The sequence below is a fragment of the Carlito syrichta genome, unplaced genomic scaffold (genome assembly GCF_000164805.1).
Source record: "Carlito syrichta isolate Samal-C Ts95f unplaced genomic scaffold, Tarsius_syrichta-2.0.1 Scaffold309294, whole genome shotgun sequence".
Classification (NCBI taxonomy): Eukaryota; Metazoa; Chordata; class Mammalia; order Primates; family Tarsiidae; genus Carlito; species Carlito syrichta.
This window is the reverse complement of record NW_007253390.1, coordinates 551,719-568,635: the sequence shown is the minus strand read 5'-3', so window position 1 is coordinate 568,635 and position 16,917 is coordinate 551,719. Positions and strand designations below refer to the sequence as shown.

The 16,917-nt window shown below is 35.0% G+C and overlaps 1 protein-coding gene across 3 annotated transcripts in view; it reads right to left on the bottom strand.

Moving 5' to 3' along the window:
- Positions 1–16,917, bottom strand: part of CAMSAP2 (calmodulin regulated spectrin associated protein family member 2) — a 122,514-nt gene that overhangs the window by 22,271 nt on the left and 83,326 nt on the right. For 2 of the 3 annotated variants that reach the window (XM_021717122.1, XM_021717123.1), the window contains exons 4-6: positions 12,440–12,523; positions 1,141–1,282; positions 543–682 (exon numbers count right to left, since the gene is read on the bottom strand). In XM_021717122.1, the coding sequence (XP_021572797.1) occupies positions 543–682; positions 1,141–1,282; positions 12,440–12,523 (366 nt within the window). Of the gene's footprint in view, positions 1–542; positions 683–1,140; positions 1,283–4,280; positions 4,314–12,439; positions 12,524–16,917 lie in introns of all 3 variants that reach the window. The other variant, XM_008067109.1, reaches the window with a different exon arrangement.

The following is a 16,917-nucleotide window of genomic DNA, read 5'->3' as shown; positions in this document are numbered from 1 at the left end:
AGGTGTTCTAGATCAGCCTGAGAAACATTGCGAGACCTCATTTCTACAAAAATGAAAAAACTAGCTAGAAGTGGTAGTACACATCTATGATTCTAGCTACTCAGGAGGCTGAAGCGGAAGGATCGCTTCAGCCCAGGACGATAGGGCTGCAGTGAGCTGTGATTGTGCCACTGCACTCCAGCCCATGCAACAGAATGAGACCCCAACTCAAAAAGAAAAAAATAATAATAATCTTATTATTTGCTAGCATCTATCAATGTTCCAAAAACATTTAATAGCTTATCTTCTATCTTCTATTTTGCCAACATTAAGACAACGGATCAATTTTGTACTTGACTTTAAGTTTGGTTTTATACTATTAAAAAAAGACTTGTAGCTAATAGTGTATTTAAAAAAAAGAAGCAGAAAAATAGAAAACCATTTTTTCAGAAGCTCTTTTGTCTAATAAAGTTAATCTGTAACTTTAAAGTCATTAGACCATTTATATATCTTGTTCTATTTTTTAAACAAAGCAAAAATTTTAAAAGAGTAATTTAATTTACCTTTATGGATGAAGCAGCATAGAGCATATCTTCCAGGGTAAAATGGCAGCACTGGTTCAAGTATTCTTGGCAAAATTCTTGAATCAGCTGCAGATTATACAGGCTGTCAGCCAAAGACATAGTTTCCTTCAAACAAATATCTTCAATAGGAGGAGAACAAGGTGATAACTTTAGATTAATATGATAATAAACATTTCATATCTATTTAATAATTAGTACAAACACACAGCTATATGGAATCTGTTTAACAAAGACACATGATAAATATAATGGTCACTGCACAGAAAGACTTAGAAACCAAGCACAATTAGCCGTGGTAGCGCATGCCTGTAATTCCGGCTACTTGGAAGGCTGAGGCGGAAGGATTGCCAGAGCCCAGAAGGTCGAGGCTGCGGTGGCCGGAAGCGGCCACTGCACTCCAGTCTGGGCGACAGAGTGAGACTCCAACTCAAAAAAAAAGAAACCAAGCACTACTTTTCTTAACTAATCTTCCTCAGAATTATACATACATTTTTTAAAAAAGTTTTCATTACTTATTAAATATTATTATCTTGAATATTTGTTACCATCTACAAAAATATTACACTGAAACACTTACCTTCTAATCTGACAACATCAGGACAGTAAAAATGAATAAGAGCAGCTAATGCACAACCATCTGTACCATCCTTCAACAAATTTTCGACCAACGGAATACAAGGCAGTTGCTTAAGCAATGTTTGCTCTTTCCTATAACGAGCCTACAATATAAAAAAGGGGATGAAAATAAATAAGTACTAAGCAGTGTATAGGGAAAAACTCAGTATTGTGGATTCTAATGTATCAGTAATAAAATAAATCAAATCAAGAGAAATGAGAATTACTCACCAATATCCTTGTTTTCTAAATAATGATAGGCACTTTCAAAGTTAAAGATAAACAACTCTACAGTTTTGAAGTTCAATACTTAATATAACATATTGCTTGTTTACATGAAATGCCATTTAGTTTAAATATTTAATACAAAACATCACAAAACAGATTGTGAATATTTTGTATCTGAATAATCAGTTCTGCTCTTTTGCAGAAAACAGTTCATTCACTTTTAAGTTAGAGTTAGTTTAGATTAAAAGTTCTTAAACAACAAGATTGAAAATTCTTATATGGGAAGAGCAAGAGTACTATTCAAGCACAAATAATTACAAGTTATTAAAATCAGGGGGCAGGTAGAAGAATATACTAGTCTTAAAAGGAAATTTGGAGATAAGAAACATCACTTTCAGGAACCGAAATAATATCACCAAGACATTATGACTTATCATTTGAATGTTGAGACAACACAAATAGTGTTAACTTTGAAACTGAAAAAACCCCTCCCAATTCAGGTTTCATTAACCAATAATAGACCAAGTACAAGGGATCCCGTTCAGAAAAACATAAGAAACCTTTGTTTTCTAAAGACTGGATATAAATGTTTAAGACAGTTCTCTAAAAATGAAATATGTTGTAAAAATGGTTAAGAGAACAAGCTCTTGAGTCAGATTACCTGGGTTCAGATCCTGGTTCTGCTACTTAGTAGCTTTGTGATCTTGGACAAGTTAGTTAAATTCTCATTTTCCCCATCTGTAAAATGGGGATAATAATAGTACCTACTTCATAGAACCACTAGAGTATTAAATAAGATGATGGACACAAAGTGCTACATACAGGGCACCTAGCAAGCAATCAGTTAAGGTTAGCTATTATTATCTATTAGATCTCCTAAAGTCAAGAAAAATAATGCTGAGGATTTAGTGAAGGCACATACAAAAGTATTTTATTAGCAAAACGTATGACAGTGTAAGTCACTAATACTTAGTTGCTTTTTTTTGAGTTGGAGTCTCACTCTCTCACCCAGACTAGAGTGCAGTGGCATGCTCCTGGCCACCTGGACTCCGGCAATCCTTCTGCCTCAGCCTTCCAAGTAGCTGGAACTACAGGCGTGCGCTACCACGCCCAGCTAATTTTTGATTTATTGTAGAGATGAGGTCTCACCAAGTTGCCCAGGCGGGTCTCGAACCCACAGGCTCAGGCAATCCACTCACCTCAGCCTCCCAAAGCGCGGGATTACAGGCTGAGCCACGGAGCCCAGTGACTTAAGTTATTTTTTTAAAAGGTTATGAAAACTAATTTTTCATCTAATTCCTTCTGAACTGGTCACCTTTATATTTTATAATTAAAATATAATTTTGAAAGCCTGTAATTTCAGCACTTTGGGAGGCCAAGATGAGAAGATTGCCTGAGCGCATGGGTTTGAGAACAGCCTGGGCAACTTGGCGAGACCTCATCTCTACAATAAATCAAAAAATTAGCTGGGTGTGGTAGCATGTGCCTATAGTTCCGACTACTTGGAAGGCTGAAGCAGAAGGATTGCCTGAACCCAGCAGGTCGACGCTGGGGTGGCCGTGAGCATGCTACTGCACTCCAGCCTGGGTGACAGAGTGAGACCTCAACTAAAAAAAAAAAAAAAAAGTATATATATAATTTTGAGATAAAATACCTTTATGAGAATAAAAATAGAAAAATTAAAATTTACTGAAAGAGAACATTTCACATTTGCTGGTAAAGTTATAAATTTCTTTTAAATGATATTTCACAGAAAATCATATGTACTAATACAGAAAGAGATCTTTAGTTCTTCATCTACCTCACTGGCAGCCTAAGGGCAAAATTTGTGGAATGTGTTTTCCTCTTGAGAATTTTTGGAGGAGCTTGTTCTTATTAATTAGTGCAGGCTAGTATTTAATGGTATGTTCCTAACTCAGAGGGTACCTATATTCAGGAAAAAAATTACTTTCACATACTAATTGATTACTGATTTTTACATTTTCTTTAGAAAACTAAGCTGCCAGGAGACAGTTTAAATACAACCATGGGAATGGGAAGGAAGGGAAGGAAGAAAATAAAAGAAATCAACTAGAAGCATCTTTTAGCCTTAAGCAACCTTTCTCACATTTAGTAAATACTGTTCCAGATCCTTACACTCTTTCTTTGGCCATCTAGAATCTGCTTCTTGGACATCCTATAAATTGAGCTAGATGCAATGTTAAATGTTCCTGACTTTCTCTGGAACTATTTTGTTTTCAGCCTACAATCTGAATTGGACTGAGCCAAGCACCCAGGGTCATGGAACAAATAACTGAATTGTGTGATCTGTTCTATCCCCCTCTGCAAAGTAGCACTTCTGGATAAAGTATGTGCACACATGCACATGTTACACAAAGCACAGCTTTATACAGTATTAGCAACAAATATCTATGGTTTAGACTAGATAATCAGAGGATTACAAATAGCAGACCAAAGCATTTTCCTGAAGATTGTATCCTAGAAGATGTATCAGTAAACCAACTTTAAATCTTGCGGTTATGTACAACTAGCTCTCAGAAGGTTCATTTGCAATTCGTTAAAAAGGCTTTTATATCAGAACATGCTATATGCTTTGTAAACTCACTGCATGGAAACGTGCCCTTTCTTTCTATAAACTTAGAAATCTGGCATTTAACAGGAGCACCCTATATATTTCTAAATGTAGAAATACATTTCTGTCTATCAAAATTATGAAGTAGTTCCAAATTATATTTTTACTCCTTAGGGTGTAAAATAGTTCTTTACTCAGTGACTAACAGAATCATATGAAATGACTACACCAGCAAGACATAAAAAATATCATTCTACAATTACAGTTCTGGAAAGCAAATTGAAGTAGCTGAGCAAACTTACTGGAACCAGTTTCCAAAACCATTTGGAAGGAGACTTCAGAGGAAGCAGCAGAAAAAAAGGGGAAAGCAAAAGGTAAAGGGAAGATTCATGAGAATTATCTTCAGTTAACAAAATATAGTAAAGTTTCCGATAGTAGAGTTCCAAGTTTACAGTTCTTGTAACATTTTCATATGTTAGTTAATAATTTTAGTTAAAAATATACAGGTTCCTAAAGATAAAAACCACCACCTTCTCCTTCTCTACTCTCCCATAGAGAAATTCATTTTAGGATACTTAGGATATGCTATATACTTTTTGGCAGCAAAGAATTGTATTTCTAGTTCTGGGATCCCATATCATATTTAAAAATAAATCTATAATACAAAAGGAAAGTACAACTATTCTACAGCTAGATTTGCAATCAGAAGTCTTAGATATTAGTAGACCATGTCTGATAAAGCTATGTTCTTCCCCAAAAGAAGGGTAGAAATATAATCTCAAACAAGTAGAAAGCAAATAATAATATAGTAGAATTTTCCAAAATGAACATTTATTTCACTTTAAAGTTTCTTTTAATTAATGGGAAAAAATAGTTGGCAAATTCTTATCAGTTAAGATTTCTATAAGTCTCCAAAGCAAGTAACTAATGATATAAAAAGAATATAAATGTAATTAAATTTACCATCTAGGGAATCCTAATTTTTTCCTTGAAAGAAGTGAATATAATAAACCTATAATTTCCGATAACACAAATCAATCATTTGTGATTGTTTACCTTTTTATCTGTTAGAACAATTTCTGGCTCTGAATAAATATTTGTTTATGTGAACCAAACTAAATGGGATCTGAGCTGAAATTCATATTCAATTTTTATGTAGAAATTTTTTTCTATCTAAATTAATAGTAAAATAAGATTTAGAAAAATAATGTAGTTTCCAAGAACTTTAAGAACCAGAAAAATGTCATCTCACAAGTCAGAAAAATACCAGCTTCCCACATATAGATAACATTTCCAATAAATTTTTCTTATAGCACCAGGAAAAATGACCTTAATACTTTTGTTGCATGTGTTTTAATCTCCCATTTAACTGAAATTTTTGGCAACTGTAGTTACAATAACCACAAAAAGTATAACAGGAGCAGGAAGTCACTGAAAACATGTCAGGGTTCCCAATTTATAACAGAAATTTTAAAAACAGGGACTTTTTTGTTTCCTAGGCTGGAAGAATCCATCGCATAGAAACTGCTGATAACAAGAAATTATTGTGAACTATTCATAATAGCAGATGTGCAAAGGAGTCTCTAATGGTTCAAGTTACTCATATTTCTTATAAAATATGAACTAATTTCTTACTAATTCAGACTGCTCTAGCCTTTCTCTTGCCCCTCCATTGGTCTAAATTAGTGACAGCAATCTTATTAGAGGAAAAAGGAAAACCAGATTGGCTGCTTGAAGGAAATATGATGGAAAAAAAAGTCCTAAATGAACATATAAATATTTATATTATGCATACTTATATACTTATGTTTCAAAAATTTTAAATATACAGCACAAGTTCCTTGTTGAAGAATTAACTGTATTTCTGAAGTGATCAGACATTGTCCTCTCATTTTGGTTTTCAGGAAAGAACCAGGCAAACTGCAACCCCAAATCCTGTTTTGAGATATAAATAGCTGGGCAAGATGGTTCACATCTGTAATCCCAGCACTTTGGGAGGCCGAGATAGAAGATCACTTGAGCCCAGGAGTTTGAGACAAGCATAGGCAATATGGCAAGACCTTGTCTCTACAAAATATTTAAAAAATTATCTGGGTGTGGTGGCGTATGCCCGGAGTCCCAGCTACTGGGAAGGCTGAAGTGGAAGGGTCGCCTAGGCCCAGGAGGTCTAAGCTATGGTGAAATGGTGAACTGTGATTGTGCTACTGCACTCAGCAACAGAGTGAGACTTCAACTCAGAAAAGAAAAAGAAAAGAAAATTCAAGAAATAAGCAATTCATAAGTTTTAAATTGCATCCCATTCTGAACAGCGTAACAAAATCTCATGTCATCCCATACCATCCTGTCTGAGAAGCGAATTATCCCTTTGTCCAGTGTATCCCCACTGTATATGCTACCTGCCCACTGCCGTATAGGAAAAAACATAGTATATACGAATTCAATACTATCAGAGGTTTCAGGCATCCACTGAGTATCTTGAAACATATCTCCTGAAGATAAAGGGGGCTCATACTGTAACCATGTAGTCGAGAAACTGGACAATATCTTAACAAACTGATCAGAGTTAACATCATCTAGTAGAGGGAGATGGATATCATGTGCCTCTGGATATACACTGTGATAAGGACACGATTTACATGCTATTCCAGTATAAAAGGCACAAACAATCTAATTATTAGGAAATATCAGAAAAACCCCAATTGAGTGATATGCTATCAAAATAACCTGTTTTCTTCAAAAATATTAAGGTAATGAAGAAAAGCTAAGCAATTGTTTCAGTGTAAAGAAGATTAGGGATATGATAACTAAATAAATAAATGATGAAATGGTGATAATGATGACTATAAATTGTAATTTAGTTTTAAATATTGTGTTAACATTAAATGATCTATACTGTGGTTACGTAAGTGAATAACTTTATTCTTAGAACAATTGATATCTATGTTTGTGAGTGTGTGTGTGTATTGTGTGTGGAAAGAGAGAATGATAAAGCAAATGTGGCAAACTTTAAAAACTGATAAATCTGGGTATAGAGTTGATGAAAATTCTTTTTTACTATTTTTGCAACTTTTCATAAGAAATTATTTCAAGATAAATGTTCTTTAAAAAGTTATATTAACTATATACCAACCCAAGTCTTTGCAGAGTTTTGTGTCCAAATGCACAAGACTACTGATCTATAAAACTGCTGAAGAAATCTAATTATTACAGTACTCTCAGGCAAAGATTAAAACCGTGGTACCATCTTTGAATTTTAACAATGTTTGGAATGCCAAGTTCCTCATGTAACTATACTAAATGAGTTAACCACAAAACAAGGACATAGTCTAGATTGGGCTGTTGTGTTTCCTATAATGGCAAGTAAATTATTATGAACAAGGAAAGGTACGTTGACAATAAGGATAAAAAAGAAAATTAATTAGCACTGACCAAAGAAGTACACACAAAGATAAACTTGTAATTACAAGAAGTCTTCAACATAGAACGAGTTTGGTTCCAAGAGCATGTTTGTAAGTCCAACTTGTTTTAAGTTCAACAAAGTTAGCCTAGGTACCCAACTAACACAATCAGCTACACATTTAACAGGCTATACTGACACCTGGTGGAGAGAAGTAATGCATTAAAAAAGCATGTGTGTATCATTAAAGTTCGTAACTTGAAGATTCATATGTAGGGGACTTACTGTACAGAACGTAATCTTAGGAGTAGGATTCCAAACAAAAATTAGTTAATTTAGGTAGGCCAAGACCTCATAATTTGTTAAATGAAATAATGATATGAAAAGGAAATGAAAGTAAAACTAAGAGTCAAATGAAATGATGTATCTGAGAATGATATAACATTAAATAACATATATAACTAAATATTTGTTTTATACATGTATACAGATAACTTAATCAAGTACAAAGTTATAGGTTCTAGAGCTCAACATTTTCCAAAGTATGCTCCGAAGAACACTAATTCTATGGGATGTTAGTAAATGTCACTCATACGAGTTCAGAGATAAAAAATGTTCGAAAAATAGCTAGACAGGTTCTTTGGGCCTTTAATATGCTAAAATGGATAGCAACATTCTTAAAGGGGCACAGAATATGCAGCATTTCACAAATGTATTTTACTTCAGAGTCCTACTCTCAAACAGTACCACTACTACAAATAGTTGATAAAATGCAGTTGGGCAGAGGAGGAAGTGGGTTATAGTTTTTAATTGCTAAGAAATTTTGTTAAAGGGAGAAATTCATATGGGCTGAAGTCATCAATCAAAGACATATAAGCATTCACTTACTCTCATGGGGAAAAGTATAATCTATATGGGAATATACCTTCAAGTGAAAAGCAGTTAGAGCTCAGTGAATGTTTTTTCTCCAAAGGTAATTCCTTCATCTGATTCCCACACCCCTGCAAGATACCTCATAAATACTTCTTTTTTAAATTTTTTTCAAGTTGGAGTCTCACTCTGTCGCCCAGGCTGGAGTGCAGTGGCACGCTCTCGGCCACTGCAGCCTCACCCTGCTGGGCTCCAGCGATGCTTCTGCCTCAGCCTTCCAAGTAGCCGGAACTACAGACGCACGCTACCATGCCCAGCTAATTTTTGTTGTATTGTAGAGACAAGGTCTCACCAAGTTGCCCAGGCGGGTCGCGAACCTGCGGGCTCAGGCAATCCACTAGCTCAGGCCTTCCAAAGTGCTGGGATTACAGGCTGAGCCATGGAGCCTGGCCAATACTTCTTTTGTGGCAAATACCACACAGAGTAGACATGATCTTTAATATTTTGTGAAACATTGTACTTCACTCTACATATAGTTAGTATTGGAATACAAAGCAATGCATTCATGGCTCTTTCAAAAATGATCCTGACAAATGGTCTACCCAATAAGTTGCAAATGTGCCTTTTACTTGCAACTTAGTGTCTCTACTCATATTTTTCCCTATGACCTTGTGCTCTCCTTTCTAAATATAAAATCTACTAAGGCCCTGTTAAAGTCCCACATCCTCTAGAAGGCCTTACTAAATACTTCACTCACAAAGTTCTCATAAATCTGCTAGTAATGTATAGAAAAATCTATGATAACCAACTATTTACTATTTTCACCAGCCTTTTATTTTTGAGTCTCTTATGTTAACTAATGTATTGAGAAGTGAAAAATTGAGAATCTTTCAAATCACAAATTTAGAAACCATTTAATCCAACCTTTTAATTTTTACAGATTAAAAAAAAAGAAGCCCAGGGAGGTCAAGTGCCTTTGTAAAGGTCATGAAGCTGTCTAGTGGCAGAACTAGTCTGACTTCATATGCAATCCTCATTTTACCGTGGCACTTTGTGCAAACTCTTCAAGAGAATGAATGCTGGACCGAATGTCATCTTGGCTATAAACTTTAGAGATCTTTAAAGTTTCCAGATTTAGTAAAGAAAAATATAAGATGTCCATGCAATACACGATACCCATGCAACTCATACCAAAAAATTATTTGTTGTTTATCTGAAATTCAAATTTAAGTGGGCATCCCACTTGGCAGTTGAAAGGTGTATTAGAAGCAAAAAGAGTAATGTGGAAAAAAGACAGAGAAAATAACACCAGTAAAACTGTTTAAATAAAATATTTTCCTACAACATGACATTTTAAAAAATGCCTTTCTCTTAGAACACTAACTGACCTAATGATCAGAAATACATCATCAGAGGATCTAATATCATAAAGAAATACGTTTGGAATCTTTCATTTTGGTCTAACCCTAATAATATATAGTACAGGTATCCTTCAAAATTTGAATTATTTTACCATGAATATGGTTATAAAAAGTTTCATAAGACAAATTCTGTTGGACATCTGAGTTGAGAGTAGTTGGCCAAAGAAAAAATAAAAAATAGGTTATCATCTAACACCATGGGCTTGGTCTACTGCTGGATAAGTAACGAACATTAGGGATAGGAACCTGGGTATGCCTCATTAGGCAAGCTAGCTAAAGCAGCGGTAAAGAGTGGCAAATTCCTACCAATTGTACAGTGATTAAAAAAGAGCAAGTCATTTTATCTCCTCATTCCCAAAAAGGAGAAAAGGATCCTGAATTTTGCTTTTACAGAATTGAAAACCAAAAATGAAATGATAATATTACTAGCCAAACCAAGTACATATTTCAAATGCTAAAAATTGCATTTTTAGGTAACAGAACAAGATTCCTTTCACTAGTTTATTCTGTGACAGTGTGTCTCCTTCATAATGTTGACCTGTACTGAGACCATGTGAATTTAACACTTATTTTCACAAAGATTCTAATAGAAAAAAGAGGATAAGTCGGGTTCGGTGGCTCAGCCTGTAATCCCACGCTTTGGGAGGCTGAGGTGAGTGGATTGCCTGAACCCACAAGTTTGAGACCTGCCTGGGCAACTTGGCGAGACCTCATCTCTACAATAAATCAAAAAATTAGCCGGGCGTTGTAGTGCACACCTGTAGTTTCAGCTACTTGGAAGGTTAAGGCGGAAGGATCACCGGAGCCCAGTAGGTCAAGGCTGCGGTGGCCAGGAGTGTGCCACTGCACTCCAGTCTGGGCAACAGAGTGAGACTCCAACTCAAAAAAAAAAAAAAAAAAAGGATAAAATTAATTCAAAAATGAAGGTATGAATGCTATATATATGCTAAACTAAAAAGTATACTAATCCAAATATTTAAAAATGAATCACATAATCATTTCTTTTTTACTCAATCACCTATTCAACAAATACTGGTTGTGTAGTTAATATGTGCAATCACTAAGTGCTACTGGAGCTAAGTGCTATGAAAATGTCAAAGCAGTATAACAAAAGTAGTGTCTAGATTCCATATCGTTTTTAAAAAATTTTTCTTTGAGTTGGAGTCTCACTCCATCGTCCAGGCTAGAGTGCAGTGGTACACTCATGGCCACCCCAGAGTGACCTGCTAGGCTCTGGCAATCCTTCCACCTCAGCCTTCCAAGTAGCCGGAATTACAGGTGCGTGCTATTATGCCCGGTAATTTTTTTTTTAATTTACTGTAGAGACGAGACCTTGCTGGGGCTGGTCTGGAACTCGTAAGCTCAGGCAATCCACTTGTCTCAGCCTCCCAAAGTGCTGGGATTACAGGCTGAGCCACTGAGTCCCGCCCAGTTTGTTTTTCTTAAAGGTCACTTACTCTGGGTGTTTAAAATACAAATGACATTTTTTCCCATATAAAATTCCCATTTGGTTCATAATGTGTATATAATGCTATAAATTTAATCATTATATATAATAAACAAGATTTCCATAGAAAAATTAGATTTGTTTTATGACTTAGAATGATGCTGCATAACCTCATTACTGATAAGAGCCAAGAGCAAAATTGAGGGGCAGAATTATATATACATCTCCAAGGCAAAAGTTTCTACTTCTATGGTATGAAAAAGAGAAAGAGAGGGAAATTAACAGGAAAGGACTAGGGTATGTGAGAGGAAAGCAATAGGGACAGAAGTTGGTTAAAAGCAGGGAAATGAAACGTAATATGGGGTGACGGGAAAAGAGGAGAACTCCATTCTGATCTATTTTTAGGGGAAAGAACCTCAACAAAATTAGGAGAAAGAATTAAGCATGGATTATATTTTCAGGAGCCAGTCAGTAAGCTAGATACAAGAAGTCATTGTGAACCCAAAACATCAAATTTAGACAAAATTTTAGGTGGTCCTCCACAGAATTTTTCTATTGGAGTTGATAACAGACAAAACAGCTTGTCTTTTCCTTCCTTTTCTCCCTCTTTCTCTTCTTATGGAGGTATCAATGACTAATAAGCCCCAAATGAATAGAATTGCTGCATAATAATGAAATTCCATTTCAAATAGAAAATAAGGTCTCGTAAATAATTACAACTTCTTAAACCTCAATTCTAACACTATACAACATGTTTAAAGGGTTCTCATTACATTTTAAAAGACAGAAGCTATACTATATTATAGAAAATATACTTTTGGACTTAGTAAATGACAAACAATTCCAACTTCAAAGAAGGAAATTCTAAAAGTCTGTTTGAGAATTTTTAAAGAATAAATCTATGTTAATGTTTCTTCTGTCTTCACAGAATGATCATATTGTACAACTTGAAATTCCAGGAGTATTGTTTTAAAGGTTGGCTTGCTGCAAGTTATTACAGAGCCTAATACGTTGAAAATTGTTTCCTTGTTGTTTCACATACTTTACCAAAGAACAGCAAACTGTTATATTTGGCAAAAGAACCTCAGAACTTGAGCTCTAGTCATTAACAATTTTTTTTTTTTTTTTTTACAAACACCATCATCCAGTTAACCTTCATTTTGTACTTCTATTTACTTAGTGTTTATGATATAGCTTTCTAGAATATAGTGAACACCACTAAAAAATAATTTAATAAATACAACTATTAACATTTCTCAAAATAATACATATATGTAAACATATACACAGACTCATAAAAGCACCTTTTTTCTTTTAAATATATACCTTTTGACCTCCTGGAGCTTCAACTGTGTGATGTTCTTTCAATTTTTGTTCTTGTTCCATTATGTCTTTCAAATGTTCATTTACCTTAAAATACAAAAATACTAATTTGAATTTATATTCAAATATAACAAATAAAATAACACACACCTTAAAATATATTTCTATAGTCAGATCCCTAATGTCAAATATCAGTACCACTCAAATAAGGAAAATTTTACTTTTACATCCAGGAAAAACAAAAAAAACAAAAAACAGGTTGCAGGTACTTTACTTGATATTCTAGAATTAATTCATTAATTTATCAAATACTTGTTGAGCACTTACTATATGTTAGGAACTAGTTGCAGTGCTGATAACATCAGTTTTTGATGACTAGGAAGCAATGTAATACTATTTTAAGTAAAAATGTTGCAATCTATTTTAGAACTAGTAAATCATTTTTTCTCCTAAAATTAATATTTTTTATCAATAAAAAACACTGTGAATCAAGTTCTGAAACTGATTTCACCAGCCTATGCACCATAGTGAGACCTTGGCTCCATATAAAATTTAAAAATTAGCTGGGCATGGTGGCACATAACTATAGTCCCAGCTACTCGGGAGGCTGAGGTGGAAGGACTGTCTGAACCCAGGAGGTCTAGGCTGCAGTGAGCCATGATCGTGCCACTCTAGCCTGGGCAACAGAATGAGACGCTAACTCAAAAACAAACAAAAAACACAACTGTGATTTCACATGTCCATGGATCATAAATTTTGGTACACTCATAAGACTACAGTTAAGACACATGTATAATTTTTGCATATGAAAACTTTTTGGGGAGAAGGCCTAATTTATCTCTTATCAGATTATTCAAGTAGTCCATTATGCAAAAAAAGTTAAGAATCAGTCGACCTAGTGCCTAAACAATTTCATAAAAAAACCATATAATTTTGGATTTTGAGTTAATGAATTTCAAGGTCACTCTAGTAACAATAAATAAAAATTCTAATGTATAAATAACAGCCCTCTAGAAAACATTAATGCCACTAGCCACACCAACTCCAGTCCCCATTTTCTTTCTGGCACCTGAGAATTTCCTTTTCTTTCTTTAAATTTAGCTCTGTAATACAAGCTATTCTAATTATATTTATCAAGCATTTGTGACAGGAACCATGTACTTTTAATCTGACATGTCGCCAAAATCACTCATATTTTCTGTCTCGGCCAGTATATGTGTTATAAAGCAGTTTTACAACTTCATGCATCTTTAAGCATTTTGGTCTATTTACCAACGGGGGGAGGAGAGAAAAAGACAGGACCAAAACTTGGAAAAGGTTATAAATTTTTCTGCTTTTTAAAAGTATTTTCATTCCTCTTTTTAAGCTAAAAAAGAAACAAACACTTTCTAATTCATTGTCAGGTAGTTGTAATTGATCTGCCAGTTTGGAAATAACTTCATTTTTACAAGTTTTTGCCCAATTCTATCCAAAAAGCAAATCAGTTATAAATTAACATTTTAAACCACTATTTATTTATTTGCACATTTAATAGATATTTCTTGAATGCCACTTTGTGCCAGATACTGTTGAGACTAGAAATACAATGAACAAAGCCAAAACGATTCCTGTCCTCATGAAACATGGAATATGGAACATCAACAACAAAAACAATATGTAAATATCATAAATAAATACAAAGGTGAGTAGAAAATAATGGGAGCACGAAGACTTACTTTAGAAAAGATGGTTGTATCTGAGAAGGCTTTTGCTTTGGTCTGAATGTTTATTCCCTCAAACTTCTCATGTTGAAATTTAATTCCCAATGTGATAAAATATTAAGAGGTGAGGCCTTTTGAGACATGATTGCCTCATAAGACTTTGCCCTCATAAATGGAGTTGGTTCCTTTATAGAAGACATTAAAGGGGGCATGTTGGCCCTTTTGGCCATGTGAGGACACAGCAAAAAGCTGTCGTCTTTGTGGGAGAGTCTTCACCAGATACTGAATCTGCTGGCATCTTTGATCTTGGGCCTCCCAGCCTCCAGAACTGTGAGCTATAAATTTCTGTTTTTTGTAAATTACCCAGTCTAAGGTATTTTGTTACAGCAACCCAAACCAGCTAAGACAGCTTCTTTGAGAAGTGACTTAAAGACCTAAAGAGAAGCTAGCTATGGTAAGAATAAAGAGCATTCCAAATAGAGAATAAAAAGCATAAGCAAAGGCCTTGTGGTCGGAAAAATACTCAGTGTGTTTGAGTAACTGAATGTAGAACAGTATGGCTAGAACATAGTGAACCCAAAGAAGTAACAAAATGAAACTGGAAAAAGACATAGTACCATTAATATAGGGTTCATAGATTTGTAACTTTTGTGAACTTCATGATTTAATCACTTGATATAATCTTATCTTCTGTGATTTTGCTTTTTTTTTTTTTGGAGTTGGGGTCTCACTCTGTCATCTACACTAGAGTACAGTGGCATGATCATGGCACACCACAGCCTGCAACCTCCTGGGCTTAGGCTATCCTTCTGCCTCAGCCTCTGGAGTAGCTAGGACTACAGGTGCACACTACCAAGCTCAGCTAATTTTTTTTGTAGAGACAAGATCTTGCTATGTTGCTTAGAACTCCTGGGCTCAAGCAATCCTCCTTCTTTGGCCTCTCAAAAGTGCTGGGATTACAGGCATGAGCCATTGTGCCCAGCTACTTTTTTGGTTTTACTTTGAAATTCACGTTAGCCACTAAGGCTAGTAATTATTTTTAGCTATGTTACGCCCATTTTTCTACTTGTAGACATATTACCCAGGAAAAAGGCAACTAGGTTAGCATAAGCCAAAATAAGAGCCAGAAGGATAAAATATATACTAAATCTGAGAGGCAAGGGTAAAGTCAGAACAAGAGGAATATTAATAAAGTTGGGGCTGAAGAATGGAGCAAGGAAAAAATACACTACGGTTCAGGTTGAATCCAACAGTTTTAAACCTAATCTGAAAATGGAATGAGGTAGATATGACTTAGCATAAAGGTGCTAGATACTCCTAGCTAAGTGGTTTCCTTATCTTTGTGTAAGTTTCCAAAGTTCTAAAGTGCCTATCTTAATTCTGTAGCTTAAATTACTTCTTTATTAGTCAATGTTTATTAAATATAAATAGCACTCTTTGCCAAATACTAAGCTAGTCTAGGCACTAGAACTAAAAAGAAGAAAGAAGGTCATAATATCTGTCCTCACATAGACGATTCTAGTTGGGAAGACAGGGTTTAAAAAAATTAAATGGTTAAATAATTAGAAAGAAGAAAAAAGTAAGTGTCAGAGTAGAAAATGAGGGTTGAAAGGTGGCTAATTTAGATAGAGTTGTTAGGAAAACATGCTATCTAAGTTGAGAAGTGATGGAGCAGAAGCACCAAGCCATAAAGAAAGTTGGGAGATGAGCTGCCCAATAATATGAAACATCACATTTAATGGTTCAGAGGTAAGAAAGGCTACTACTGCTGGAATGAAGTGAAAGATGTGAGAAAGAGAACATTACCCATAAGCCTAAGAAAAGTACACAGGGTCAGATTAGATGATACTTTGCAGGCCATGGTAAATTTTACATTTTATTTAAAGTATAAAGTGAAGCCACTGAAGAGTTTTGAGCAGAGGAATGACATGATCCAATACGCACAGTAAAAAGATACTTTTAGAATTCTGGTTCTAGTAATAGTGAAATAGCATATATCACATTAAGCCTTCTAGTAAGTATTAACATTGGACAAAATATACAAAGCAACGGTTGGTAATAGTGATTACTCAACTATGAGTAGGCAGAAGCAGGAAAGAATTCAGCTTTGGAAAGAAAGAAACAGAGAGTGAAAACCATGTTTATATGTCCTTCCCCACAATTCATACAGTGCAGAGTGACTAGAACTCAAGCAGAAAACTACAGTCTTGTTGGCTAGAGGAATCAAGGGAAAAATGTGGCACTGGTAGAGGGGCTGGATAATGAGAAAGAATATCCTGGAATCATTAATAGGGGAAACCCAAAATCTGCATATACACTCAAATTCTTCGCTGAGACCAGGACTGTGCATAGGAAACACTCTAAGGAGTGCAGGGAGAAAATAATTGCTGGGAGGCCAAAGAAGCTGCCACTGCAGAGGAGACAGTTTGGTGTTTAAATCCCACCAAGTGGAAGAAGGCTTGTAAACCTTGGGTCTTCCACTGAAACTTCCTCCAAAGTGTTGCTCATGCTTTAGAAGTAAAGACTGAGTTTAAGGTAAAAGGACAGAAAGGAGGTAGCAGTTGTATTTGCCAACATGAAAGCCTTTATTGACAAACCCAGGAACATTTCAGGGTAAGACTGGAAATGGGAGAGAGTAGTGAAAGCCGATGAAGGAGTAAGCAACTCTTTTGAAAGGTTCTGTTGTATGGAGAAATGGGATTGTGTTTGGATAGGGAAGTTTTGTTCATTCGGATGACAGACACTAGGGCAAGTCTGTATTCTTTTTTTTTTTTTTTTTTT